The following is a 27,495-nucleotide window of genomic DNA, read 5'->3' on the forward strand; positions in this document are numbered from 1 at the left end:
CAGTCCTAATCCTCAAATAGATGAATTCAATCCACATCCTCAAATTGGGTGTTTGTAAGATCCATATATTATGCCAGGTTCTCCAGAGTTTTTTTATATCCCATCTCCTCATATCCTTTACATGCCTTACCCATCTCACCCTCCTTGATTTAATCAAACTAAATGTCTGGTGAAGAGTCCAAACTATATTATATAGTTGTCTTTAGCCTCCAGTCACTTCATCCTTCTTAGATTCAAATATTCTCCTATACGCTTTGTTCTCAAACACCCTCGATCTGCGTTCTTTCCATAATGCAAGAGGCCAGCTTTCACCCACATAAATAACAACATGTATAATTAGTTTTGTATATTTTAATATTTACGTTTTTAGACAGATGACAGGAGGACAAAATTCTGAACTGCATGTTTGCAAGAATTCCTGAAATTTAGTCTGCTCACACTTTCCTTTTGAATGCAATTTTGATTTAATGTCATTCCAAAATATTTTGTTTGCCACATTTTCTAAGGGTATATTAGCTGCCTATATATAATGATTTTGTCCTGTCCTGCCTTGCTATGTTAATGTCAAAAGATCCAGGACACGGGAGATGTTACGCTCTGTGTACATAAGGCAGGCCTTGTGGAATCGAGGATCATTCCCTGCCAGTTCATTGAGTTTGGGTAGTTCAGCAAGTGAACTGTGAAGATATGCAAGTAACTGAGCAGTGAGTGATTGTTCCATGCACATTCAGGCAGTCAGAATAGAAGCATGAAGTTTGGCCATCCATACTTAATGCTGTAATTTGTAAAAACCCACAGAGCCTTAATCAAATAAATAATTTCCTTAACTAGGTTCAGTTACTAATGATGTAGTTGTATTTCTATTGCCTTACATCACCCCGTGTACATTACATAAATGGTATATCAAATTCTTCTTCCTATTCTTAATACTTTGAAAATCTTCATCCAGATCAACATTTTCATATTTTATTAAATTCTAAGTTGGTAACATTTTATATTCTCAGAGAACCTATGCAATGGAGACTACTGACATTTCCAAGTTACAAATCATTGTCCATTGCTTATGTCATTCAAAACAATCTGTCAAAGTCTGAAGCCCTGTGCAACATTTTTAAGCATGACATTTTTAATTGTGTAGTTGTTAGCCCCAGCCCATTCCCTACGCCGAGAACAGTTTATACAATACATTTGCAGCTACCCTCCAAATCTGGAGGCAAACCCCTCCACCTGCAACTTCATAATGTGCCATACCGTTGCGATTTAACATGGTATCACCTCTCCACGTCTTACTGACACAATACAGTTTGTTTTCGAGAGTGAAGAATATACCTAGTTGGCAACCATGTGAATACGATTGCTCATATGTCGTAAGCACTTCACACTTGTTTTTGTTATCTTCTGTTGCGGTTTTGGTTAGATTATTGCCGGTTCGGTATCTGTGGCTTCAAGTATCAAGGATTATGCCGTGGAAAGCATTTCAGTTCATTGTTCTAGAATTCATGTTTAAATACAATGGTAAGCATTACAGCAACTTTGTGATTTGTACAGTGGAACGTTTTAAAGAAAATTAGTGCCGCAAGTATGGCTATGAAATAGCGGTAATGAAATGACTGACAGAAGGCAGGCATCGTGTTGATACCTGTAAGGAAACAGATTTTGGACTTTTGTATGACATCATATTTTGCATTAAGAAATAACATAGTGAAGTACGATTTGGAACTTATGTTGGACTGACTTGTTTCTAGCTGCTACTGCCTCAACCATCATCAGTTTCCTTTTTTCTGTTAGCACAAAAGATCACTTCCTGATGATATGCAATGGAAGGATTTAAAGACGTTATTGCTACATCAGCTTCATTTTGTACAATATTACAGTTTTTTACTGGAATGTAAGTACGTATTGTCAAAACCTTGCATGAAACAGTAACAACTTTAAATTATCATGTGTAATTGTATTTAAATGCTTTTATGATTTCAGCAGTCTGAAATGTATTATGAGCAAGTGAAAAATTGTTATCCTTACCAGCTGCTAGACCAAGACCACTTACAGTTTTACTGTATTTTCTTGATATGCCTTCATGGCATGTGTAGAATAGAATTTATTTACATTTCATAGATCCTTCACTAATAGAGTAGCTGGTGTGTCTCTAAACCCACTACAACTACTACTACTACTTAGATCAATCATAGGCCCAAGCCAAGAATATAGAACATCATAGCACAAATACAATACCTGTTTCTAATACAAATGTAAAACTACATAGATGTGATTGATATACAGTCTGTTACAGTGTTACTGTAAAAAATATTTACACAAGAAATAATCAATGCTATTGAGTGCATGTATTTGTAAATTGTTTAAAAATTTTCATTGAGATAAATTATTTTATGGAGTAGAACGAGTGAGGTAGGAGATACTCATTTAGTGTTGGCTTAAACTTTTTAGAATTGTGAGAGTAGGGGGATGAATAGCTTAATTTCAGTGTAGTAAACTCCATTTTGTTATTTACTGAGTTAAGTGTTTGACATGTAAAGGTTATATTTGTATTTTGTACATATATTGTGTATATATGAGTTTGTTGAAACTTTTTCTATGTTGTACACTACAAATGATAGGAATGAGAGCAAAATGAAATAATAATATCATCTGCAAATAATATGGGTTTAGACTGATGGTTAATAGAATAGAGTAGAATAGATGATTTGAGGTTTTCACAGCGGTGAGTATGAAGATTTCTGTCTTCTGTGTTGTTGCACCATGTAGTATGGTAGATGTTTACCAACATTTCAGAGGTCATACTGCCTCTGTCATCAGGGTGATGTGCCAATTGAGTGGAGGGGGCTAGGTTTATAGGGACTGGACAGTGAATGCCTATCCCTAGCCAATGGGAGTAGCACAAGACCATTATCCATAGTTTTTGATATATTCAACACTGGACATTGTAGTACACCTCAACTGTACAGAGAGTGAAATGTTATGTTTCCCCAGAATTGTGCTGTCTATTTTCTGTGGTCCTGTGAATGGAGCCAAAAATGTAGACATGTTGGGAAAGTCATTGCAGAAACTATGGTTCCAGCAAGATGGCAGCTACATACACTTTGCTCCCTCTATAATAAAATATCTTAACATTTACTTTCAGCATTGATTTGGTCATAGATCAACAGATTTGTATCCTCCTCTTCCATGGCCAGCATGCACTACAGAAAGTCCCAATGATGGTTTGTGGTGTTCCAAAGAAAAGGTCCCAGCCTATTGGGGGGCGACTGAATAATTAAATTTACGGTGTTGTTCCAGCTTGTAACTCCATGGATGCTGGAGGACATGTCAAAATGTATTGACACATATATTGATTTGAAGACGGTGATTTTGCTCAGACTGACGCAATGCAAAGGTTGCATAAGTGGTCACATGAATCTGTGTAACTGTTTACATTTAGGATAACATAACTTTTCACCTACTTGTCTTCATGTAACTGACTAAGCAGCGTAGTAGCAGTAGTAGTGGACTTAAGGGAAGTTACCTTCTAGGGTTATTTTATTTCCACCTGTAGTAGAAATTTTTCTAGACATATTAGCACACACTTTGTAAATAGATATAAGTTTTATTAGTTTTATTTAATGTGATTTATCTCTGTTATAGTTTGGTTTGTCAGAAATATGTACGGAATGGCACCACAGGAGATTCTTCGCCTTTCCCATTTGTTTCAGGATTCCTTTCGTAAGTCTGTTGATTAATTTGCTTAACAATTTTTAACTATGAATTGTAGTTAATGATTAGTTTTCAAAATTAAACTAAAATTTCATGAGATTATATGTGAAGTATAACTGTCTGAATTACATAGTGTGGTCCATTGATACTTGCTCCTTTTTTGAAACATTTAAAGTCAAAGACTGGTCAGATTTAGAATCCTGAAAATAAATAAGACGATAACTGGAGACATTTATCACAAGGTAACATTTTGTAATTTTGTTTTTCAAAATTCATTATGCAAATGTGGCATTGTTTATAATGTGTAGTAGGAAGAAGCCTGGTAGGTCAGCAAGACTAATTGAAGGTTTTAAAATAACTTTCTGTGTTTTTATTTTTTAAATATCACTATAGATGTGAGTCCCTTTTTATCTTGCGTGGTGGACACCACGTTTGTCATCGTGGCAACTTCAATTACGCAGAAGTAGTGGTCAGTGATTGTGATACAGCACGTTAAAACCAAAGGTTCAGGAGCCTCATGAGAGGTGGAAAGCTTTTTTCAGTTTCTAAACAAATTAATTGAACTCTTATTTGTTAAATTGAATTTGCATCATGATTGCTTTTATAGTTCCTAGTTGAAGATTTTCGTCTTCTGGGTTGTTGCGCTGTGTAGTCTGGTATGAAGACGGAAATCTTCATACTCACCGCTGTGAGAACCTCAAGTCTTACATAGTTCCTAGTTATTTTCTTGCTTTTTATCATGACAGCAGCACATAATTTTGAACTTCATTGCAGTTATTACAGTCATAACTGTTTCTGTAAGTACACACTTGTGTCAGTTTAACACTATTCATGAGTTCTTCACCTCATTTTTTTATATTATGGACAATGAACACTCCGTTCCACGATGGGGTGGTAAAAAAATAATATATACATCAAGAACATTCAATATGCCATGTTGGATGCATTTGTTATATTAAGCAACAGTATTCAGAAAACAAAATGTGTTAAAAATTATTTTAATTATATATTTGTTTTTCGTAGTATACATTGTAGTGTAAAAGAATGTTTGTAACTAGTAGTGTTATTTCTGTAGGTCCTGTATTTGGTTACGCTATGGTTTCCTTCTTCAAGATCCATCACTCATCATAGTCAATACCATAGGAACCTCATTGCAACTTGCCTATGTAGTTACATTTTATTTCTACACTATAGCAAAGGTAAATGTATGAATGTGAGCAAGGTTATACTGATAGCAAAATTTTCAGAAAGGATATTGTGTGATTTGTGTATTGTTACATGTTTTATCTTTGGATTTTTCCATTTGTTTTCTTCTTGTTTTCAGGACACATACTTTATTAGAATATTAATTAATACTTATGTTCATTCACTTATGAGAAAGAATAAGAACTGGTAGAAGCAATTGTGACTCTAGGAGTACTGGGGTTCATTTAAATCTACAACCTGTCCGTGTATCTCATGATATATTTATTAACACACATTCTGAAGTGTGACTAAATTAATTAATGTGTTTAATTACTGGTTGTTAATTTAATACACTGCATTCAAGATCAAACAGTCATGTAACACACTTCATACAAAATAAGTAAACTATAGGCGAGGCTGTGTTTGAGCCAGGGCAGTGAGTATACTGATGTTCTTTCAGTGTTAGGTTGCTGCCCTGGTGTTTCTTTCACAAAGGTTATTTCAGACAGGTGGCATAGCAAGGGCAGAGGAGTGTAAGCCTTCCTAAAATACCTTTTTTAGAGTACATCCTTCTAGAAACTTCGGAAATTATGTAAGTTAGTATAAAAGTCAGACAAAGTCTAAGCTCTTAACTACCTAACGAACTACATGGCTCACCGAACTAACCAAAGGCCTCCACCGGACCCTGTCCTGGGCAAGAAAAATTCAGTCTCCTTCAACTCCCATCTCCCATAGATCCCACCTGACATTATCCTCCCACCTACGTCTAGGTCTCCCCAGCGGTATCTTCCTTTCAGGCTTCCTGACCACCTAATCACTCCTGTACAGCTATACCAAAATGTTCTGGAGAACCATCATGTAAAAAGCACATCTGTTGTCATGCATGACAACAGGAAACATTCTTCGACAAATGTCTTTGGAGAAATTGCAGATACCATAGACCAGTATGTTTTGCCGCTGAGATGTAAGGATCAGTGAGATTAGCTTCTATGATTCTGGCCCGCATGTTTATGGAAAACCAGTGTTATTTATGTCCAGGTCTTATTGTATGTGGATTGCTCTCCACTCATGTATGCCATTTGTGGAAATTCTTAATGCCATCCCTTGTAAATCTGCAGTCGTCTGTCAGTAGGTGGGATCCTCATCACACTGATGAAGCAGGTGTTGACAGAAGGGAAGTTGGCTTTTTGTGTCTGCTGGTAGAAGTGTCTAATGCAGACACAATAAAAGAAATTAAAGAAGATACAAAAGAAAAGGATACTGTTTTACAAAATAATTAAGGGAAGTCTTTTTACATACTTTCTGATGAATAAGTGCCTGTAATGGGAAGCAGTGGGGATGATCCCCACTATCACCAAGGTGAAAGCTGCCAGTTCAAGAACTGAATGAAACTTAAATAATTTCAACAAATAAAAGCAAAATGTGCATGGATAATCCTCAAAGCAAATAATCTGCACGTGGATAATCATAAGTAAACTGATGTCTGCTGGCATTTCACTGCGATATAGAACAGATTTGCCTCATGTGATGTAAATGTTAATGTTTTAAATTTTTTATTGATATAAAATTCTGTTTCAGTCTGTAGTTGTCAAGCAGATGCTAGGAGTTACAGCAGTTTTGTTGGCATTACTCAGTTACACACAGTATGAAACTGACTTGAACCAAGCTAAAACACTTGTTGGTTTTGTGGCCAGTTTGATGACAGTTCTTTTTTTTGCTGCACCACTAACAATGCTGGTATGATATTAATTTTCTAATTGTTTAATTTTAATGAAACTGCTATGTGCAATACAAAGATGGCTGTCCTCTAGGTTATACTCCGTGTAATATGGTAGAAGTTTACCAACATTTTGGAGGTGTTTGCTGCCTGATGATGAAGGCAGCAAGCACCTCAAAAGTTTCAGTGAACTTTGACCAGAGTACATAGTGCAACAATCCAAAAGACAGTCATCTGTGTATTTACCATCTTGAGAAAATGAAATTTGCTCTGAGTAGTAGTTAACTTTTTGAGATCACGTAGATACACGTATTTTCAAATATTTCTGAAGATGAATTACTGCTATTAAAATATTGTCTTCTAGATTTTTGCTTTGTTGATGGTACCTGGCATATGAAACTTCTAGACCTAAATTTGGAATTTTGTGTTTTAACCATATTGATTTTTTTTAAATGTCAGGTGTTTAAAAAAATAGTTATGTAAATCTGCCCTTTTGATCCAGAATTGTTGTATTCCACTGACATCAACCTTCAGGTCTATTTAGTTAATGATGTTAAAGGTGAAAAATTTAGTTACCCAGAGTTTTATGTTATTATTATTATCAACATAATTGAATTGAATTAATTGAACACATTTTATATATACAGTTGTGTGTATGATACTGTTTTGACAGGTGCTGTATGACAAAAACACTTGTGACACCAATATTTAACTTTTTTAGGTTGAAGATTGCTCTCTTCTCGGTTGTTGCACCGTGTAGTCTGGTGGAAGTTTACCAACATTTTAGAGGTCCTTGCTGACCCTTATGAAGGAGGCAGCAAGGACCTCTGAAATGTCAGTAAACTTGTTCCAGACTACACTGCAGTACAACCCAGGAGACAGCCATCTTCATACTCACTACTGTGTGAACTTCAAATCCTACAAGGGTTAAATTGTTCATGAGATGCACAACAAATTCTTCAGTTCAGATTATTGTGTATTTGTTTTTGTTTCTTTTTGGTTTACAGGCCCATGTTTTAAGTGTGAAGAGTGTGGATAGCCTTCCCCTACCATTGATTATGGCTACATTTGTGTGCTGTTTACAGTGGCTTATTTATGGCTATTTATTGGAGGATCCGTTTATACAGGTATGAAACAATTTCCAACCCCAAATGTTATTAGGTGACAGAATATTTAACCCTTATGCTACATTTTCATGAAAGATTGTAATTTTAAGATAAAAGTCTGAACTCATTAGGGTTAGATTATTATGTACATGCATAAATAAAACTCACAAAAATTACCAACACACCTACCAAATATGCATTGCTATACTATGAACAATTTTACAATTGCTTAAAATCAAGAAACATCAATAAAAGTGTCAAAATCACACTTAAGTTATCAACATTTTGAACATCAACTGTATGACACTTGTGTACAATTTCAAATTCTTCACAAAAGGTGGCCGCACTATCCCGACCAACAGGAATGCTTTTTTATAGCTCAGAGAGTGAAGTTGAATGTTGCAGGAAAATGATAAGATTTTTTAATGTGAATTGCAGTATGTGGTTCCGCACAGACATTAAATTCAAATAAAACAATACAGCATGAGGTTAAAATCTGGTAGGTACTAGAGAATTAGTTTCCTGGAACTTCCGTCCTCCCCTAAAACAATTTGATCTGGGGCAATGCATTAAAAAACAAAAACAACAACAACAACACCACACACACACACACCACCAACACACACACACCACCAACACACACACACACCAACCAAACAAACAAACAAACAATTCAGGAATCATCTTAATTTTGTCATAAGTAAATTTTATGCCTTGACAAACATAACCTCAAAAACTGCTTATTGTATCAGAATATAAATTATTTGTTGCATTACATTCTGAAAGTTTTTGTTTTGTTATTTTTCCGTTGCATGTGAATAGCAGTGCATTTGTAATAAGACTGGGAAGGTCAAGTAGACAGAGTTGCCAGATGCATTCTTTAAATTTTACACTGATCATTGTTCTTAATGTTCATTTATTGTATATGCAAATTTTCTGTTGGCAGTTACTCAACAGTGAATGTACTGAACTGCCAAGATTTATAAATGGTTGTTAATTACTCACCTATACAATATTACGGAGATACGATTGCAGCTTTTGATTTAATCATCAGAGCTGACACTTTGTTGGCTATTTGATGAAATTTTCTTGTTTATGTCACTATTATCATGACATTTGTTTAGAAATTTCACTGCATTCATTATCTTGAAATAGTTCACACAGTACTTCATCACTCACATGCATGCTATCTTAGGCGCCACTGTGATGTTGACTAGCAATGATTTGAAGTTAGGACAGTTTTCAATCATTAAGTATCTTCTAGAACTAACTGGAAGGTCTGATAAACACATTAAATGTTTTCATTGGTGAAAATCATCATAGTTATCCACTCACTACAGTGGAGTTGTAGATAGGGCATGATTTCTCAGGACGTCATTCTCGCTTGGCTGGTTAAATGTACAAAATGTCAAAAAATGTTTGGACTGAAAGTTCATCTCCAAAAAAGTATTTTTTTGCATTTCTTCTTTCTCCTCGTTTTGTCTTTCCATTCTTTTATTTTTTGTGTCATTAAGGCTTGTGTCCTATGAATCCAAAGATGGTCATTGTTATGCCAGTTGTGGAAGACAGTCTGTTTCCATTATTTCCAAATGATTATTAAAACTTTTTGGTGTTCTCGTATCTCTTCAGGTATATGTGTGTAACTTTCAATCTTTCTCTGATGTCAAAATTTCTTTGGCAGTAAAGTCTAGTAATGGTCTGAAAACCCATATTTGTGCAGTTTATATTTCTTTTGATTTAAAATCCAGATTTCACTGTCCTCGTTAAATGTTTCTAGTTTTATATCGTGTAAACGTAATTTTGTATCAGTTAACATTTGTGTTACAGAATTTCTTTTAATTATATAATTAATTTTGTTGTACTGGATATTTGTAACTTTATATCTATCTTTTTTTCCAGTTTTGAAGTCCTGTTTTGTAAGTACATGAAATCAGATAATTACTTGTTCTGTTAGCTTATGGTCTTTTTCTATTTTGACTCTTTGACTATGTCTTTCATATATCTCCATCACTTGTTTTGATGTGGAAATTGTCATATATTATTTATATGCAGTTTTCTTCAGTTGGTGTATGGCTGCTTAACTCATTTTCAGGTTTGTCCCTTATTATTTGAACATCTGCATATAACCTTGTTTGAATTACTTTGTTACATGCCAATTGATTCCTTTTTTTAGGCTGCTTCCATTCAGTTATTATTTAGTTCATGTACGAGGTGCGATCGGAAAGTTTCAAGACTGTCATTAGCGGGCGAACCGGATGTAGTACGAGCTTCTGCCTTTAGGGGTTGCGGCCTACATTCATAGTGAATCGGTGTGCCAGCCGGCATCATCGAATTAGCATTTGTTTCTTAGTTACGGGCGTTTTGGTAGTGAATTACACCGACCCTCCTGCGATTTCGGAATGGCGTGTGCATCAAATTTTGCCAAAGACTCACCAAAACGGCTCCGGAAACCTATGAATGCTAAAGCAAGCATTTGGGGAGTCTGCAATGGGTCGTGCACAAACTTTTGTGTGGCATTCACGTTTTAAAAATGGCCGAACCTCTGTCGATGATGACGAGCGTTCTGGATGACCATCTTCGAGCACAACGCCCGAAAATGTTATGAAGATTGGGCAGGCCATTCACGAAGATCGACGTTGTACCATCAACAACTTGTGCGACATTATTGGGATAGGCTATGGGACCTGTCAGCTGATTTTAAAGGAAGAACTCCACATGCGACGCATCATGACAACGCGCCAGCGCACACCGCCCTCAAAGTTCGGCAGTTTCTGGCCGTCATCCTGCACCCTCCTTATTCGCCGGATTTATAGAAATAGCTCCGTGTGACTTCTTCCTCTTCCCAAAGATGAAAATTCAGCTAAAGGGAAGGAGATTTGAGACGATAGAAGAGATTCAGGCAGAATCGCAGATGGTGCTTGACAGGCTGACAAAGAAAGATTTCCAGGGATGCTTCCAGGCTTGGCAGCGGCGCTGGGATCGTTGTGTTCACTCCCAGAGGAACTACTTCGAGGGTGATGGATGAATTTAATACCTGAGATATGTGTACGGGTTTTTATAGGCGCAGTCTAGAAACTTTCCGATCGCACCTCGTATATATGTGAATGGGACACACCACATCCTTGTTTTTATCCATTATTATAATAATGGTTTTGAGATCTGTCCTGTTGGATACTTGATACAGATTTTTAAATTCTTTACAGATTTTATGTTGCTACATTTCTTAGTGCTTCCTGTTAGAACATATTGTAAGTTTTCCCCATTTAAGCAATCACAGGCCTTCTCATAATTTGTTGTTATAGCATATATTATGAAATTTAATTCTCTTCTTCCCATGATTATTGGTGTGTAAAATACAGCATGTATGGAATTTCTTCCATTTCTAAAACTGTATTTTTCTCTAATAACGTTTCACTATATTTTTTAAGCTTGAAGATGTCTGTTCTGAGTTGTTGCGCTATGTAGCAAGTTTGCTCATCGTCCTGATGATGGAGGCAGCAAGGACCTCTGAAACTTCAGTAAACTTGTACCAGATTACACAGCATAACAACTCAGAAGACAGCCATCTTCAGCACTGCCATGAAAACCTCAAACTCTACTTTTTAAGCTTATTTGTATGTTTTTGTTTAATTTTAATAAAGTTTGCAGTAATCTGATTCCTCTTTAAATACACACATCATCTTGTTTTTATCCCTTTTTCTGCATATTAACCTGTAATCCAGTGTACCAATCTTTTGTTATTTGCTGGGTCTGCTAGATATTATTGAAGAGTTATTTTTCAATAAATGTTAACATTTACATTGTTCATACCTGGACTTCTCCAGTTTTTAGCTTTGTGTGGCACACTGTTGAAAGCCTTATATGTCTTAAATACTGTATTCATGTGGTTCTCCCGCCCCTTTAGGCCTCTCTTCCAAATGGCCCTGAATAATTTCGTACTTCAGTATTTTATTTATTGTAATCTGTGTAGTGTTGTATTTGTTTAGTTCGTAAGTATATTTTGTACACTAGTTTATTTTAGTTAGTTAATTCTTTTAATTCCTTGTTCCACATTTGCAACTTTTTAATTTTTTATGATCTTGAACATGTTTGTAAGTTCTTTTGTATTAAACTTTGTGTGCAGAAATAATATTTGCTTCTCAGCAAAAAGTGGTCACTGTGAACTCCATTCACTTTGAAGACTTTAATGTGTCAGATTTTTATTTTAAATTTGTTGTTAGCAATAATGTAGTCAATTGTGGATTTTATTCCTCTTAAATGTATTTATTTGTACTTGAAAACTGAGATATTTTCAGATCACCAAAAAGTTAAAAATATTGTTAATTGGATTAGTCATCTTTATGCCACACTTACCTGGGCACAGGCAGATTTCAAGTGAACCACACTTGCAGCATGTCAACATCTGACCTTGAGTTACTGTGTTGCCAGTCATACGCAAAAATATTTGTATGTTGGTCTTAGTTTTTGAATCTGCTTTGTATATTCTTGATCACCCATTCAGTGTCCACACACTTTCTTTCTTCACCTGCCTGAGTACTGTTTTCTCCCATTCGCAGGGCGTACATGTCAAGCTTTGGGTTCTAGAAGTCCTTGAACTCTGCTGTAATTGTAATAGGTTATAGATGTCCTTTTGACACCACTCTCCCTTTTGGCCCCATAATTTTTTCCTCTTCCTCTCTGAACCCTTCTCTGGTTCAAAGTATTGTCTCTGTGTGTTTTGTATACCATATCTTATCTCCTCCCAGTCCTTTTCCTTATCTGAATTTCACCTTGAGTCCGCCATCATTTTGGTCCCTTAAAGTGCCCCCCCCCCCCCCCGACACAGTCATCCTTTCTGATTCCCTTCGTGGGGAATTCCTTAGTAATTAATGCATATTATTTTATGTTCTTGTGTGAGTTTGTAGAATATATTTGCAAATGTGATCAGAAAGGACTTTTGAAAAGTAGTCACCCACACTATTAATCTGTGGAGAAAACTGATGCACGTTATACTTATGACTATTATCCTTCCCAGTTAAAGGCTAGTTGGCTGGTTGCACGTGTTCAAAAATCAAATATTTTCTTTGTATAAATCATGTTTTGGTGAATAGTTGTAATTCTTTCTTTTAAGATCAAAAATAGATTTTATTTTAAACTACTGAATACTGAAGGAGATTTTTGTTTGTCTGTTACAGGTACCGAACATATTGGGAACTCTCATATCAGGTTTTGAACTTACGCTCTTCCTTATTTATCCTTCGTAATAATAAAATTCTCAAGATGACCGTGGTGGAGAATTTGTTGTATTTAATGTACAGGGTGTTTAAAAATGAATAAGATGATTACAGCTGATTATATTTAATGAACGAGAACAGTTACAAAGTTTTGTTTACATGTGTTCAATATGTGCACCACAACTTACATGACAAATGCTTGGGCAGTAATGAAATTGTTGCACCAAATTGAGAAGCCACATCTGAGATCCAGCCTCGTAGCCCTGGCAAGGATTGTGGCATTGGTAGTCTGTAGACAGAATCGTTGATGAAACCCCAGAAAAGAGAAGTCAAGATTTGAGAAGTCTGGGGATCTTGGTGGTCAAGGTGTTGTTCCACCACACACTATCCAACTTTCTGGCAGCAGATAATCAAGAAACGCTCTCATGGCGAAGTGAAAATGGGTTGGTGTCCAATCCTGTTGGAAGAGTAAATGGTCAGGAAAGTCCTCCCTCAGTTGGGGCCATAACGACTGCTTGAGCATGTAGAGTATGTAATACCATTAACAGTGATGACACCATTCTGAATTAAAGATAGCAGCAGGGGAAGTGTTTCTCTACTTGTACCAAGTTATTTCACTTTTGTAACTGTAATCATTTTATTTATTTTGAAACACACATATATATATATATATATATATAACATTTGTTCTATAATGAATTTTATTATTGATGTCTTATAAACTGCAAGTATTTCTAAAATCAGTTTTAAGACAGTAGTAATAATAATGTGTTGGATAATCTGTCTCATGGTCTTAATAGAGATGGCTTTTGCTTGAGATTTTGACTGTGTGTTCAGATCACAGAATACATGGTATCAAAACAATCAAGATGAGGACCATTAAACACGTGGTAAAGATATATTCTGCATTCCACCTATTTTTATGGATAATATGTAATGCCGGTCTTATATTCACTCCATCAATCAGTAAAATACAGATTTGATTTTAAATTCAGACATGTTAGGACTGTTTACAAATTTAAATCTTTAAATGAGTAACCATTTAATATTATTTGATTAATTTGTTAATAGTAACATTCTGTATTTTCAAAATGCCAATTAATTAAATAGTAAACGTGTAAAAGAATATGCAATTTGATGTTTTAAAGTGGAAAAGGATTGCTGTGTGGCTTTCCTTTTAGACAACAGGTGGGCAGCGTTGGCATTAAGACAAATGCAGAGGTTAGCAGTTGGTAATGGTAATAAATGGTAACAGAAAACCTGCATGTAATGCACTTTGTTATTTTAAGATAAATCATTAATTCTGTCAAAGAGTTATTGGTGTTAAAGTTGTGTGTCTTTTACATATATGTTCGTATTATACATGAATGTGACAACAAACGAATTCCTTTCTTCACGAAACCATGACAATTTATATTGATAGTCATTAGTTTATTCTTTGTGAGTACTGTTTTTGTAATACAAGCACCAAGTACAAATTATCTCTCCAGGTAAATGCAAGGTAGCACCTTCAAATGGACTGTTCCCACCTCCTTTCAAATCCTTACATATTCACCATTCATGATCATCTTTTCATCCCATTTGATGATAATGTTTTGCACTTGGACGCACTATTAATTAGCCTGAGGTTAAACTAATGTATTAAATGGAAAATGTAGTGTAATGTTAACAACTGTAAAAAAAAAATTGTCAGCTGTAGAGGAAAGATGAAAAGATGCAAATGATATCACAGGTGTTGAAGCTTGAATTTTGTTTGTGTATTTGTTTTGAAAGGTAGAAAAAATCACTTTTCTGTCTTCCACTGTTACATAAAATATATCGTTGAAGACATCAATTAAGTATCCTTTAATGTGGTCTGTGGTTCATATAAGTTGTTTGGTGTTCCTAGGACTTTGCAACCTTTGTCAGAGGAATAAGAAATGGCATATTGCGGATGCAGGGGAAACATGTTTCTCACTACATTTCCATGCTACTCAGTTAAAATTATATTCTGCCTCCATCATCAGGGCCACTGATTTGGGAGGCAGCAAAGACCTCTGAAACGTTGTGAATTTTCAGTACTGGAAGAGCCGTATATCAGTCTGTTGACTTGGAAACTGTCTGACAGACTTGTTTTAAGTTAAATATGTATGTTTGTTGATTGTTGTTATGTTATATGGTAGTGAATCATAATATTATTTATAACTTATATTAGGTAACCTTGTGGTGTAGGGAATGGTTCCGCACTGTTGGTCCAAATTGTCCCGTGTTTGAGATTGACTGAATCACGTGCAAATTTTTCTACAATTTGTCTTTCCCATCCTTCACATGTGACAAAGTCAGAACCTTGTGAATATGGGGAATGCAAATTATCTACCATTTCTTTGTTTCACTATCACTGGGTGAAACATCAGATGTATTGCAAATTAAATGGACTTTGCATATAATTTGTTGAACAACATAAACATTCTGTGATATAAGGCAGTGGTTTCAAACTCTTTTAATCTGAGGCTCTCATGATTTGAATAAAGAAGTTTGAGGCTTCCAGCCTATAAAAATGACTTAAAATGTGATATGGTAATGTCAGAGAATAGTTACTAATGAACCCTAAAGATGTATAAAGTGAAGCTTTCGTGGCAATCGTCATTGATGAAAGAGTCTCAGGTTATGGTTTATTCACCATTCAGCCACCTGACGCAGCTTGTAACGCGAGAGTCTTTCGTCAACCTTAAAGATGTCTATGAAATGTTTGTTGTATTAAATTTTGTGTTTATAATTTAATGTAGTGTTTCTTCTTATTAATTTATATGTATTATAATTAGACCATTAGCTACCACATAGAAAGCTGTGCGGTCCCTGGGGGGAGGGGTTGCGGCTCCCACTTTGAGAAATGTTGATGTAAGGAATTACTCTGCGTTGGTGTCTGTATAGTAATTATTGGAATTTTATTTTTGTGAATATAAGCTGTTACTAAATACGAGCTACATCTGTTTCAGAAAGTAGGTTGAAAGAATAATGCTTACATGGAATGACAATAGCACTGCTGAAATTTGGATAGCACATATTTCTGTTTGAAGTTAAAAAGTGCATAAATATGTGCACATGACTTTGTCAGACTAATGGGTTGACATCAAGCCTACAAGAACATAATACAGAAACCTAAACATTTATGTTCCCTCAGTAGCTGCATTGATGATGTAAACATACCAACAGTTGTGTGTAATTGCTCTTAAATGTATCCAATAAACACAAGTTTTGTTCATTTTAAATTGTCTGGTGATATGATATTGCTTTATCTTTCGAAGGACTGTTGAATGTTCGTGCTATTACCACAGATAGAAGCCAGACACTGGGACGTCATGATACATTTGAGTTTGAAGGTTTCTGATGATGGTGCAACACATTGTGTTAAGTTATCTTCTGTAACATCCTCCATTGTGAAGGTGTTATTGAAACCACAATATTTTGGAAGTTCCATTCTCTGTGATTTGTAGGAGATTTTTTTTTACTTCTGTGCTGTGTTCATTAGAGGAAAACATAATTGAGGAATTTTATGCACCATATATTATTATTTACTATTTTATGTAGGTACATGAAGAGACTGGTCATATGTTACACTTACATAAAACTGACAAGGAAACAGTCTTGATAAAATTTCAACTTGAAAATAATTCGTATAACATAGATACAATGTAATTAATTGTTAGTAGTGAAGTCACAGGAACAATCATTCATTACTTTACTATATATAGTATCACTGAATATGACAACAAATTAAGGAATCTAAAATCTTAGTTTAATGATTTAAGGGCAATATTTAGGTGTAATGACAGGACTGTTTTGCTTATTAGTACCATTATGAGATTGCTCCTTCAGACTTGTACTAAACGTCAAACTTAGATAACGATCAACAGATTGCTGTCCCATAAAACTTGAAACTATTAACATAAAATAAATTAAATAAAAGATTTATTTACATATTCAAAGACATTAAATATAAATGTGGAATATGGTACTGTCACTGATTAAAGAAGTTTAAAAGGCTACAACAGTAAAAATAATTTAAACTAACTGTAAAAGTTACAAATGTTAAACTAATTTATACTATCTATTGTACAAAATATAGCCACAAAAGAGGTTTTTTGAATAAGAGACTGAAATTTGTCAGCAGCATGATTTGTTTTTGGATTTGAGTAACAGCATTAATTTTTTTGGATTGCCTCTCCAAAATACCTCCACAGAACCCAATCATAGACATGCTGCCACCTGTAAAAGTGGATAAAGAATTGAATATGTTTATATTTTGGCAAAGTGGAAAAAGCTTGTTTCAGAGAGCTGAAAAATTCAGCAGCACTGTTCTTCAAGCAGAAATTGGCAAGACTAATATATTTAAGTTCTGTTACCATGTTTTTTTTATCTTTTAATAGCACAAATGACATGATTATTGTTTTTGGCATGTGCCCTTTTCACACTTTTTGCAAGTGTAAGTGGTTTCGATAGAAGAAAATCTCACAATTATATAACAACATTTTATATTATTTAAAAGACTGTTATAAATAAGTTTTAATATACATTTCAGACCATCATGTTCGTTTCTAGTCCAGTATTTTATTCATGCTGGGCCTCTACTGGTTGTCTCCTGTAAAAGTCCAAAAATTGTGACAATCATGGTCAGTATACTTCATGATCTGTTTGATGTCATTCCTCTTTTTTGCATTTGTTGGGCACATGCTATTAGGGAAGGCTTTTCTGTTTGGGGCAAAGGAAGCCTGAAATTGTCTGTGGTGATAACTTCTTCTGGTCTCATTAATACTGTGAAATGGAAAAATTGCCTTTCTGTGCCTTGGGAATAACTTTACCAGAGGACTGAACTGGCATTACAATCTTTTATAAAATTTTGACCACCACTGTTTCTACTCTGCGTTGAAGTTGTCATTGTACAGGGTTACTGAAGACTTCCCTTTTTTTCTTGATTACTCTAGTCAGTTTGCAGTCTTCTTCTGGTGTATACAAATTTTGTGTAGAACGTTTTTAAAAGGGTCCTGTGACAGGAAAGTACTGGAATATTTTGTTGAATCTCCCATTAACAACAAATGTTGCAAGGAATCTTATAACAATATGGTTTCTGTTTTGGCCAGAACAGCTGTTAAAAGTAATATGTAATTCCTCTACTGTTTCATATATGTGGTTAGCGATGTATTCCGATATTAAGGAATATATTTTGCAGAGCCCTCTTTTAGCTTGCCTATTATGGCAGGTAAAAATGTGACTTCTTACTTTTAGGTTATTTATTCCAAACACACATACCCAGAGCAGGAGGTGTTTGTGGGAGTGGCAGACTTTGTGGTTTCTAGTAAACATTAGTAGTTCAGGACTTGCCACCAGAGTACCACTGTAGCCATGATAATGGCACAATGCAACCTTCCCTGACAGTTAATAGATTTGAAGGGATATGCGCTGTTGTCTTGAAAGTTTGTGGGTCTATACTTAAAGATGATATTTGGGAAAAATACCGATGTATACCCTTTTCATTTGCATGCATTAAATTGATCTACTTACAACAGATTTTATGGTGTTGGGATGTAATATTTCAAAGGTAAACATTCATATTTATATTGATTATGCTTGACTCCTTACGCTGTCATGCCTTATCCAGTTCGGAACCCGTTAATTCATCCACTGAAGTTGGTTTCTTAATATCTTGACATTGCTCTACAGTGAATTTGAATTTCTATGACGTGATCAAACATGTATAAAGTGAAGCTGATGAAAGACTCTCGGGCTAGCCCGAGAGTCTTTCATCATGTGATCAAACATATTTCAGACTGGCTACGTAATTATTACATAATAAAAATACCAGTGCTACCTAATGTCACACTATTATCTACTATAACATAATTACATTTTTTATGGTATACAGTTTGTAGACTCAAATTAACTTCTTGTTCTGCAGTTCATCATCAGCAGTTGCATTTATCGTACATTTTAGTGAATCTTACATGATTTATTAAATGCTCAACCGATGACTGGAAGACTATGTTGCTGCATATTTTGAAAATTCTACATTGTGGTCCCCTCATTGAGTATTGATTGCAGTAGTGATTGCCATGAGATCAGTTATTTCTTCCTTCACATGTCGTCTGTGAAGTTGTAGTGTGCTGACATCTAGAGTGCAGCTGTCAGAGACTGCGGAATTAGTACTTCATCTTCATTCCAGAAATGACACTATTTTTCTGCAGATGCTTTGGCAGGTGATCCCATGGCCACAGCCGGAATGTGGTATGATTCAGAATACTCATGATGGGTTGATGTCTGTGCCATCTGTAATCATATTTAAAATTCATATTGATAATAAATTGTAATGGACCAGAGGAAGACTTAGTTCTCTGTACTGGAGAAATAATAATACTGATAAATATTTTCTTCACTGGTATTTGTTTTACAGCAACTCTAAATTTTGGAGCAGAGTTTTCAGATTTGATATTAAGAACTGCATTTGTCCAGAATTATGCTTGTAGCCATGACATTTATTTCCTGTGGACATACGGTAGGAAGCCTATTCAGTCCTGTTCTTACAAATTTTGTTGGTCCTACAAACTTTTGCAACCTGAAGTTCTAGAAAGGAATTGCAATGACTACTTTAATAGCTTTATATCTCTAAGGCTGTTCGCAGTATGTGAAATGTAGATTTTTTATGATTATGAAAATTATAGTATGAATTATTACAAGCAGCCAGGGCTCTTTTCATACAAAGAGTGAAAGTTAACTGCACCTTTGTATTCCTCCAAGACAAGTCATTTCATTCTTCATCTTATAAGATTGTTTTTATTTTATGTGGGTTGATGGACAGAATCATTCTACTCTCGTCTATCTTCTCACAATCTTTCGTTGTGCATTCTTTGTGTTGTACCGTTACCTTTGTTCGTTTGTACCACCCTATTCTAACCTTACATTCTTCCCATCATAGTGGGCCCTGGTCTTCTGTTTTGCCTTATTGTACATGGACCAGCGTGAGTGAGTCTCTGCCCAGTGGTTGGACGCGTAATGTCTTCCATTTTTTTGGGACTAAATTGGGTGGGTCTTTTCCTGTCTTATAAAGTGGGCAGAGGACCGACACAGGTTTCAGGGGCTGCTATATACAGAATTTTAAGAATTGTGCTAGCATTTCAACTTCACAAGCTTAAGTGGCTGATATATCGATAATTTGAGAATGGGTAGAAGAAGGTGGATGGCCTTGTATGTCTAAGAGAGAGGGTAGTGTTTGTGCCCTACCCTGTAGTTGCGACATCTCTTGACCAAGTCAAACCTCCTGTAGCGGAGACAGTGCCATTGTGGAATCTTCTGCATGTTCCTCAGAGTCTGGTGACATAGAAACTTAAATTTATTTTTAACATTTAGCAGTTCATGTTGAAATGAACGACTGCGGAGTGTACCATTTAAAATGTAACCCAACAATTATCGTGTTCTGTGGTACAAAATTGAAGTCCAGAAGCAGATCCACCCCAAGTGATGGACTATCCCAAACTTCCCCATGACACTCGAGTCAAGGTGCATCGGCTGCAAGAATTCAGTATTGCCATTGGTTTAGTCATTTTGTGTGTATAACTTTTAAGGTTGCATTTTAAATGGAAGATGCATGTACTTATGCCATGATCTGCTATGTTAATGAACATCACAAACTCCATGGTGCTAGAACTTTCTCATGCATCAGTAAATACATGTTATGAAATCTAAAGTTCATTGGCTTTGTCATAAAAGCCTTCTTCGAATGGGTTTCTTGAAACTAATATTTTGTGTAATGAACTGACTTATTCTAGAACTAGAGAATGGATCCCGACACTACATTTTCTGTAGTTTCCTCCTGTCGTATGTCACTTCATCTCTCTTCGTCCAGATATCAGCATTTTGTTATAAAATTTTGTGTCCCTTGTTTTCATAAATTGATGAATCGTGTTTTGTAAAACACGGAAACATAAAATTGCTACTTTCTCTATTCCAGTTCTTGGCTGTTTAGAAAGTAGCTAAAACCACAGATGATTTTCAAATGAAAGGTAACACGAATTTCCCGAATTATTCTGTCTTGAATATGACCATTAGGTGGGTTTCTGAGGTTTCCAAATCCTGATTTAGCCACGTTTTCAAAGGATTTACAACAATTTTGGGTTTTTAATTGTTCCCTGGTTTTGCGCGTAGGACACGAATTTCTCGAGTATTGTATATTACAGAAGGGGCCCACTTGGAAGTTTATTTATATACCTTGATTCCTCCGAAAGTTTTTTCTATGAAAGTTCACTTCCTACTAATGTTTGCATATCTTTCCTCGATTCGTTCTCAGGAGTGTGAGTTCTGATTTTGTCGAACTTCGATTGTTTCCAAGCCGAGGGCAATTGTTTTCGCTCGACTACCGGAATATTATAATGTAATACGATGTTTATGTAAGATAAATTCCAAATTCTATATTATTGTGTACGTATGAATATTTTCAAGATACTTTAGTTCCTACTAAATATCGATTATTTAAAATTCTCGCACGATATCGATTACGGTTCATGTTTCTTAAAAGGTGCGGCCATTTTTTTTTTACTTAGTTACTGACATGTTTGAAATAGAAACACAAAAGTCGTTGGTTTGAACACGGAAATGTGCATCTGGATCAGTTTTTAGACTTAATTGAAATTCCAGTGGCTGTTTGTTTTCAGTAAGATCCTCATGCTCTTAGGTCGAGGATTGTGGGTTCGAATCTTACATGGATATCTGTGTTCAGTTTTCGTCTATGTTAATCAAAATCCTTTTGCCACTGTAAATACCCGCTTGCAGTTTGAGGGTTCTGTCAGAATTCAAGGCAGAAACTTTTCTTTTCACAAAGTTCAAATCCCAGAACGACTCTGGGATACACCAAGTCTCATTGGCTCTTTGCCTCCTGGCAGATGGAGCTGAAGATGAATATGAGTTTAAGAATGCGTGAAATTTATTTTTCACGCATTATGCTTCTACAAGACGCGGTTATACCTCTGTCCTTGTGTTCTAAAGTTTCCAATCTGAGTCATCAGTCACATGTCTTTGTTCTTATTTCTTTTCAAATAGGAGTACACAAATCAAATCAAAATAAAACACACAAATACTAATTTAATGAACTTCGTGCACAAGGAACATATCAGGGATAGATTCTTTCGCTTGCTTCCAGCAAACAGAATCAATTCTATAAATCAAAACTCTCAAAGTGATAATGGACTCTGGTTTTATGCGAATTTCCCGTATAAGAAATATTGGGTTAAATTCACTTGCGATAATTTGAAATCGCTTTTAGCGAGTAGAAGTCAAACATGAGCACACTATAAAAGTAATCGCTCCACCTTACCTAAATCCATATGTATTATGCTATGACAGAAAATCAAGAAACGTGGGAAAGTCCATGTTCTTAATTAAGCACTACCAACGTTGAAGGTTAAGGCTTTGACCGGGATGTTCTTTTGTTAAATCTTATGTGGTACCGCCTGATTCGACTTCTAATGGTTAAGTGAAGTGTTTTCTTCGCGGTACGGTCTGGATTCGTAAATATTATGAAGACGAGCTTCGGCTTCAAAGGGTTAACCAGCTGATTTTCGTAATGGTGAGGTGTAGTGTTTTCTTCGCGGTACGGACTGAATTCATAAATAATATTCAGACGATCTTCGGCTTCAAAGGGTTAAAGGAGGTATAACTCCACAAATTCTTGTGCTCGGCACTAAATAGTGACAAGTGTCAGCTTTATCCCGGGCAAAGGCTCCCTTCACTCATTTGGTAAGAACTGAGGGGGTCTCATAGTCGGTCTGACGCACTCATGAACAGAAAGATATCTGCCTGGGACGAGGACGGAACCCGGGCATCCAGCCCGTGATGTATTGTAATTTTTTAAAACTATTCTTCTTTTATATCCACACTTAGCACAGATTACTTTTATTACAGACTACGTTTCGGCATAAACATGTAAATTTTAGTGTTTCTTCAAACCATAATGAGAAGTTTTATCATTGCAAATATTATTCATATTATGTTCGTCTTAAGCGTGTTGTAGTTAACACAAAGGCACTTTTGTTAAAACCTGTAACACACACACAAGTGAATATTCAATGCCTTGTTACCAGCAATTTGTCCTTTCAATCGCTTGCTTTGGAAATCCAGAGCTACCACAATGCGCATTAACCGACTAAGGACCTTTTCCCGTTTGACTGTATACAGCTTTGTAAAAACATTACACTGGAGTACAGCGACATTCCGAAATGAAGGTGTGGAATAAGACACACGACAAGGGAAAAAGGCTGAAGTTTGTAAGAGTGTACAACGGTTGACTATTTACCCTTTGTTTTGGCGTAATGTTTGACCAATTGAAATTATTTCCTAAAATTAAACGCCCTAATCACAATTACAAATACACAGGGTGTTCTAAAAAGGATACATGGACTTAATACGAAATATTAACCTTGTTATCGATCCCCGCGTGTCGAGTTTACGGACGACATTGACCAACACTGGATTCGCTAATTCACGAAGTACCAATGATGACGTATGTAATGGTTAAGTTTATTAAAATGTGTTTATATATTCATTGAATGATTGTGTATATGTTTATGGGATATTCTGTAAATAAATTATGTGTTCGTTCTTTATTAGACTACATACTAGCATAGACTTTGAACAGACAAACCATTAAAACTGTTTTGACAACACACACAATGTTTTAAGAATTGATAATACATTCAAATTGTGATTAATTTTTCACACTTGTTTTGTATACGAGGCTACTCTTGTTACACGGAGGTTGCATTCCTTCGAATCGCCGCGTATAACGAAAACGCGTAAAATGTGAAACGTAAAACAATCGCTATTTTGGTATTAAACTGGCTCCAAAATTCTTTGATACTAAACTTATCACACGCGTAACATTCTTCGATAAGCCTGAAGATGGTTCGACGCAGGTAAAATGGGCTTTACAGTTTGGCCGCGGATAGGATACTGACGCCCTTATGATGCTGAAACAAAGCCGTGGATATGTGGGAACACGGATAGCGAAAGCGCGTATAACGAGAGTCATATTTCTTGTATTTGGAAGCACAAAACTGGGGGGTGTTTAATATGAGGAAATATTTTTAAGAAACATTACAGAAACGTGTTTTTATATTAATCGCGTCACTCTTAAAATTAAATATAATTCATATACGACTATAATCGCGCTGCTAACTAGAAAACTTTCCCGTTTTTCGTAACGTGAAGAAACACTGAAGATTTCAAGCTTATGTCGAAACGTCGTGTGTTAAAGAAATAAATTATGTTAAGTGTGGATTAAAAGTTGTCTTCAGGAACTAGACGCAAGCGTCTTTTCTGTCGGCGAATGACAGACAACACATCTCATCTCGCTCTGTTCATGGCTCAGTAAGTGAAACTTAATTATTCCAAGTGCAATTGTCCTTAGCTCGCGATATTTCTCTGGGCCCCGAACATGTATTTCACGTTACAGGATTCCAGGGGCCTGTTCTGACACAGAGGGCGAATGTTGACGCCACTTCAACTGTGCGTTAGTCACACTGAAGTGAATTAAATGAATGTGTAAGAGGGAGGTCTGTCTGTCTATCTGCCTACCCGTCCATATGCTTCGTACCCAAAATTGTTCAGCGGATTTCGTTGGGATTTTATATTTGAGGGCGCACTGAAAGTTGAACATTGACTTTATTTTATTCTATGCTGGTCCACTCTAACCTATACTCTTACATAACGCTGAAACAGAGATTATCAGTCACACGTGATACGTGTAGACTTATTTAAAACTTCTCTGCGTTGTATTCAGTGAAATGCAAAGGAAATCACAATGTCAACAAGGCTATAAAATAAAATAAAATAAAATAAAATAAAATAAAATAAAACTAAGTCTTTAAATTAATTCTCTTTTCATTTCGGTAGAAACTGACTCCATTGCTGGAACCCGTTTTGTGCGACAATAACGTGGGCTCACATTAGAGCAAGAATTACCTGAGACACAACAATTACCTCGGATAGAATTAGTGCAACAACGACCTACGTGGCGTGAAGAACACCTTTCGAGTGTCAGATTATGTTTCCCGCGTTGATAACCTAACCTCAACAAAATGACAGCCTCGGTCTGTAATGAAGAGACTGAAAGCAATCATATTATCTTGGTCATCATTTGGTACTTCAAGATACGAAATGGATACCACAATCTTTGTCGAATTTATAAAAGGAAAGAACGGAGTATGCCGTTCGCAGTTTCCATGACAACCAAACATCGATGTCTGCAGTTTCTGGCCTACGGTAACTTTGGGTCCTTCGGGACGCAGCAAAAATAAAGTTCATTATCCGAACATTCCTTCTGCAACGAAGCCAGTGTCACGTGAAGAATATCTTCCTGCTAGCTTCAATGAACTTCATATTCTCAGTCAAGAAGACGACTGTATGGAAAGCATGTCAACATCGTCCCATCCAAGTTAAATTCAACAGAGTTGCCAAAAGCCACATCTCATTAAGCAAACTGAGCTCAGTGACCTAATTCTATCTGTAAACAACAAGCAGAACTTCGGGATCAAGGTTAAAACAATGGAATTTGCTGGCCCGAACGAAACTTTCCATATTTAAAAAGAAAGAAAGAAAAAAGAACTGTCGACGTTTCAAGGCGTGCAGGATTCCCCTTGCGTGTACCTACTAGTAGACGTAAGTGGAATGTCAGAAGAACTCGAAGAATGGCGATTATTATCGCGTGGCTTAAGAAGAGTTTAAAGATGGTTTTGGTGCATAATGGGGACAAGAGACTTCGATACCGCTGGGATGAAGGGAACATGACAGCAGGTCCCATATGCGTCGTCGGCAGATAAGTGGTGAGTTCAAGGTCACAGTGATTTTGCTTGAGTTACAAAATGGATTTCCGTAATATTTGCCTTTTCCTCCGTTTTCGAACAAAACGTCAAAAGAACTCCACTTCGATGTTGAGGACTGGCCACCGAGGGACTGGAAAATGCAGCGTCGAATAGAAGGACCTCAGTCGGTACTTTTCCTCAATTTTATTTTAGGTAAAATTTTATGAAGCAAAACCCGTAAAGCTGTCTTTCGTTGTAACCAAATTAGAGTACTTTGTGTGACAACTGTCTCGATCTCAAATTAAAGTCGGTTCAATTTAGTTCGTGGGCGTTTTGGAAATGAATTAGAATGAAGACCGAAAAACGAAAGGTGGATGAAATGTTGAAGGTTGGGACGCTGCGTGTTCTCATTCACATCTGAAGTTTATTCCCCGACATATTCCGTGCCGTTTGTGATAAAGAAAAACCGAAATTATTTAACAGGATACAACGACGCTGTCAAATGAAGGTGGGATCCAGGGGTGGCTTCTTTTGGTCTTTGGAAAATGGACAGATAAAGTCGTCTATGGGAGGGAATAACAGTTTTTGTGCGTGATTAATTTTGAGCCAAAAACAGCAATTATTTTCAGTTTTATATTTTTACTGGCGCCATTTATAAATTTTGGCACCCATAACGTCGAGATATATTTTATTGGCGAATAATTTTTTTTTCCATATTGAAGTGACTTGATTATTTTAAATTTCGTAGTAAGTGTTATGTATATTCAAATGTTTTACACACAAATACACTTATGGAATAACAAAAAGGCTGTAGGAGGTGTTTAACTGTCACTTTTGTCATAGGAGTTCCCGATTTAGTGAAAAAAGACAACTTATTTCGTACACGTCATCGAAAGAAGTCGACAATGCTTGTATAACAATGTCTTCATGCAGTGCTATTAGCAAAGGATTAAATTAACCATTCACGTTTAGTGTAAACCCCTCCTCCTGTACCACATTTAATCGAAATCTGTTTAATAATTGTGGAGACGAAACATGCTGATAATAGGGACAGGAATCATTTCCCAATCAAACATTTATCTTATGCACTTCAATGGCACCATTCTTGATCCGCACGTAAATTTATGAATTTTGATATTCTGGGCGACCTCCAGGGATACACGGCGTCAAACTTCTGATGGCGACGTTCCACAATTTAATCACCGTCATACAAATAAACACAACACATAGTTTTCACACGATAATGGCGTTAAAATATTAAAGACTTAGAGCAGTTAACATGTAAGCAGGCAGGTGAGATTTTGTACTTACGTGTTCAGGGTTCTGGATGGGATAACCTTCTATGTCCCTCGTCATAAGAACTAATAAGTAACAAGAAATAAAGACTATAGTCAGTCTACACCACGCACTCTGTAATTCCATATTTGTTTAATAAAATCTCTTCTTTGTAATGTGTAAAAATACTTCTGTTACAAAAATTAATCGCAGCACAACTTTTGAAATCAAATTGTTCCGTAAAAATACATGTAAATTTATATTTCTGGCACGACTTGAGATTTTGTATATCTAGGTGAATTTTCTTTTTTGAAGTCTTGCTAGATAAATGTCAAATACAGAATACAGTAGCGTATGGAGGCCTCTGACAACCAGCTCAGAGTTCGTCCTAGTACTAAATACGTCCAGACGCGAGGTGTCCACGTGGTTTTATATATATATGCACAGTGCCACTATTTCGCAACGCAAGT

The 27,495-nt window shown here is 35.9% G+C and overlaps 2 protein-coding genes and 1 long non-coding RNA gene across 6 annotated transcripts; 1 reads left to right on the forward strand and 2 right to left on the reverse strand.

Moving 5' to 3' along the window:
• Positions 1 to 944: 944 nt before the first annotated feature.
• Positions 945 to 2,311, reverse strand: LOC147874634 (uncharacterized). The gene is made up of 2 exons (XR_015533960.1): positions 2,023 to 2,311; positions 945 to 1,639 (listed from the first exon to the last, which is right to left on the reverse strand). It is a non-coding gene; the product is annotated as an uncharacterized LOC147874634 (long non-coding RNA).
• Positions 1,379 to 16,177, forward strand: slv (sugar transporter SWEET1). Of its 4 annotated transcripts, XM_087344426.1 has the most exons (8): positions 1,379 to 1,515; positions 1,746 to 1,888; positions 3,640 to 3,717; positions 4,784 to 4,907; positions 6,472 to 6,630; positions 7,618 to 7,737; positions 9,616 to 9,632; positions 12,891 to 16,177. In XM_087344426.1, the coding sequence occupies exons 2-7, from the start codon at positions 1,818 to 1,820 to the stop codon at positions 9,619 to 9,621; spliced, it is 558 nt and encodes a 185-aa protein (XP_087200552.1). In that variant the 5' UTR covers positions 1,379 to 1,515; positions 1,746 to 1,817; the 3' UTR covers positions 9,622 to 9,632; positions 12,891 to 16,177. The 4 variants fall into 4 exon arrangements, with proteins under 4 accessions (XP_087200552.1, XP_087200551.1, XP_087200553.1 ...); XM_087344425.1 differs by lacking the exon at positions 9,616 to 9,632; XM_022071749.2 differs by lacking the exon at positions 9,616 to 9,632 and having other exon boundaries at positions 1,502 to 1,641.
• On the reverse strand, positions 12,891 to 27,495 carry LOC147874635 (uncharacterized). Its single transcript, XM_087344429.1, has 3 exons — positions 27,062 to 27,495; positions 20,181 to 20,267; positions 12,891 to 19,229 (listed from the first exon to the last, which is right to left on the reverse strand). Exons 1-3 carry the CDS (start codon positions 27,170 to 27,172, stop codon positions 19,134 to 19,136), a joined length of 294 nt encoding a protein of 97 aa, XP_087200555.1. The 5' UTR covers positions 27,173 to 27,495; the 3' UTR covers positions 12,891 to 19,133.

Source organism: Zootermopsis nevadensis, unplaced genomic scaffold (genome assembly GCF_977971745.1).
Source record: "Zootermopsis nevadensis isolate Lab colony 2312 unplaced genomic scaffold, Znev_1.0 Znev_ptg000007l, whole genome shotgun sequence".
In the NCBI taxonomy this organism is placed as follows: Eukaryota; Metazoa; Arthropoda; class Insecta; order Blattodea; family Termopsidae; genus Zootermopsis; species Zootermopsis nevadensis.

What these genes read in the sequence shown, in the direction of transcription:
- slv (XM_087344425.1), top strand. Translation starts at nt 1,818, where the DNA reads ATGGAAGGATTTAAAGACGTTATTGCTACATCAGCTTCATTTTGTACA. An exon ending in TTACAGTTTTTTACTGGAAT is followed by an intron (nt 1,889 to 3,639) that starts GTAAGTACGTAT and finishes TCTCTGTTATAG; the next exon opens with TTTGGTTTGTCAGAAATATG. An exon ending in CTGCACCACTAACAATGCTG is followed by an intron (nt 6,631 to 7,617) that starts GTATGATATTAA and finishes TTTGGTTTACAG; the next exon opens with GCCCATGTTTTAAGTGTGAA.
- LOC147874635 (XM_087344429.1), bottom strand. Translation starts at nt 27,172, where the DNA reads ATGGAATTACAGAGTGCGTGGTGTAGACTGACTATAGTCTTTATTTCT. An exon ending in CCATCCAGAACCCTGAACAC is followed by an intron (nt 20,268 to 27,061) that starts GTAAGTACAAAA and finishes CTATGTCACCAG; the next exon opens with ACTCTGAGGAACATGCAGAA. An exon ending in AGAGATGTCGCAACTACAGG is followed by an intron (nt 19,230 to 20,180) that starts GTAGGGCACAAA and finishes ATATGATTACAG; the next exon opens with ATGGCACAGACATCAACCCA.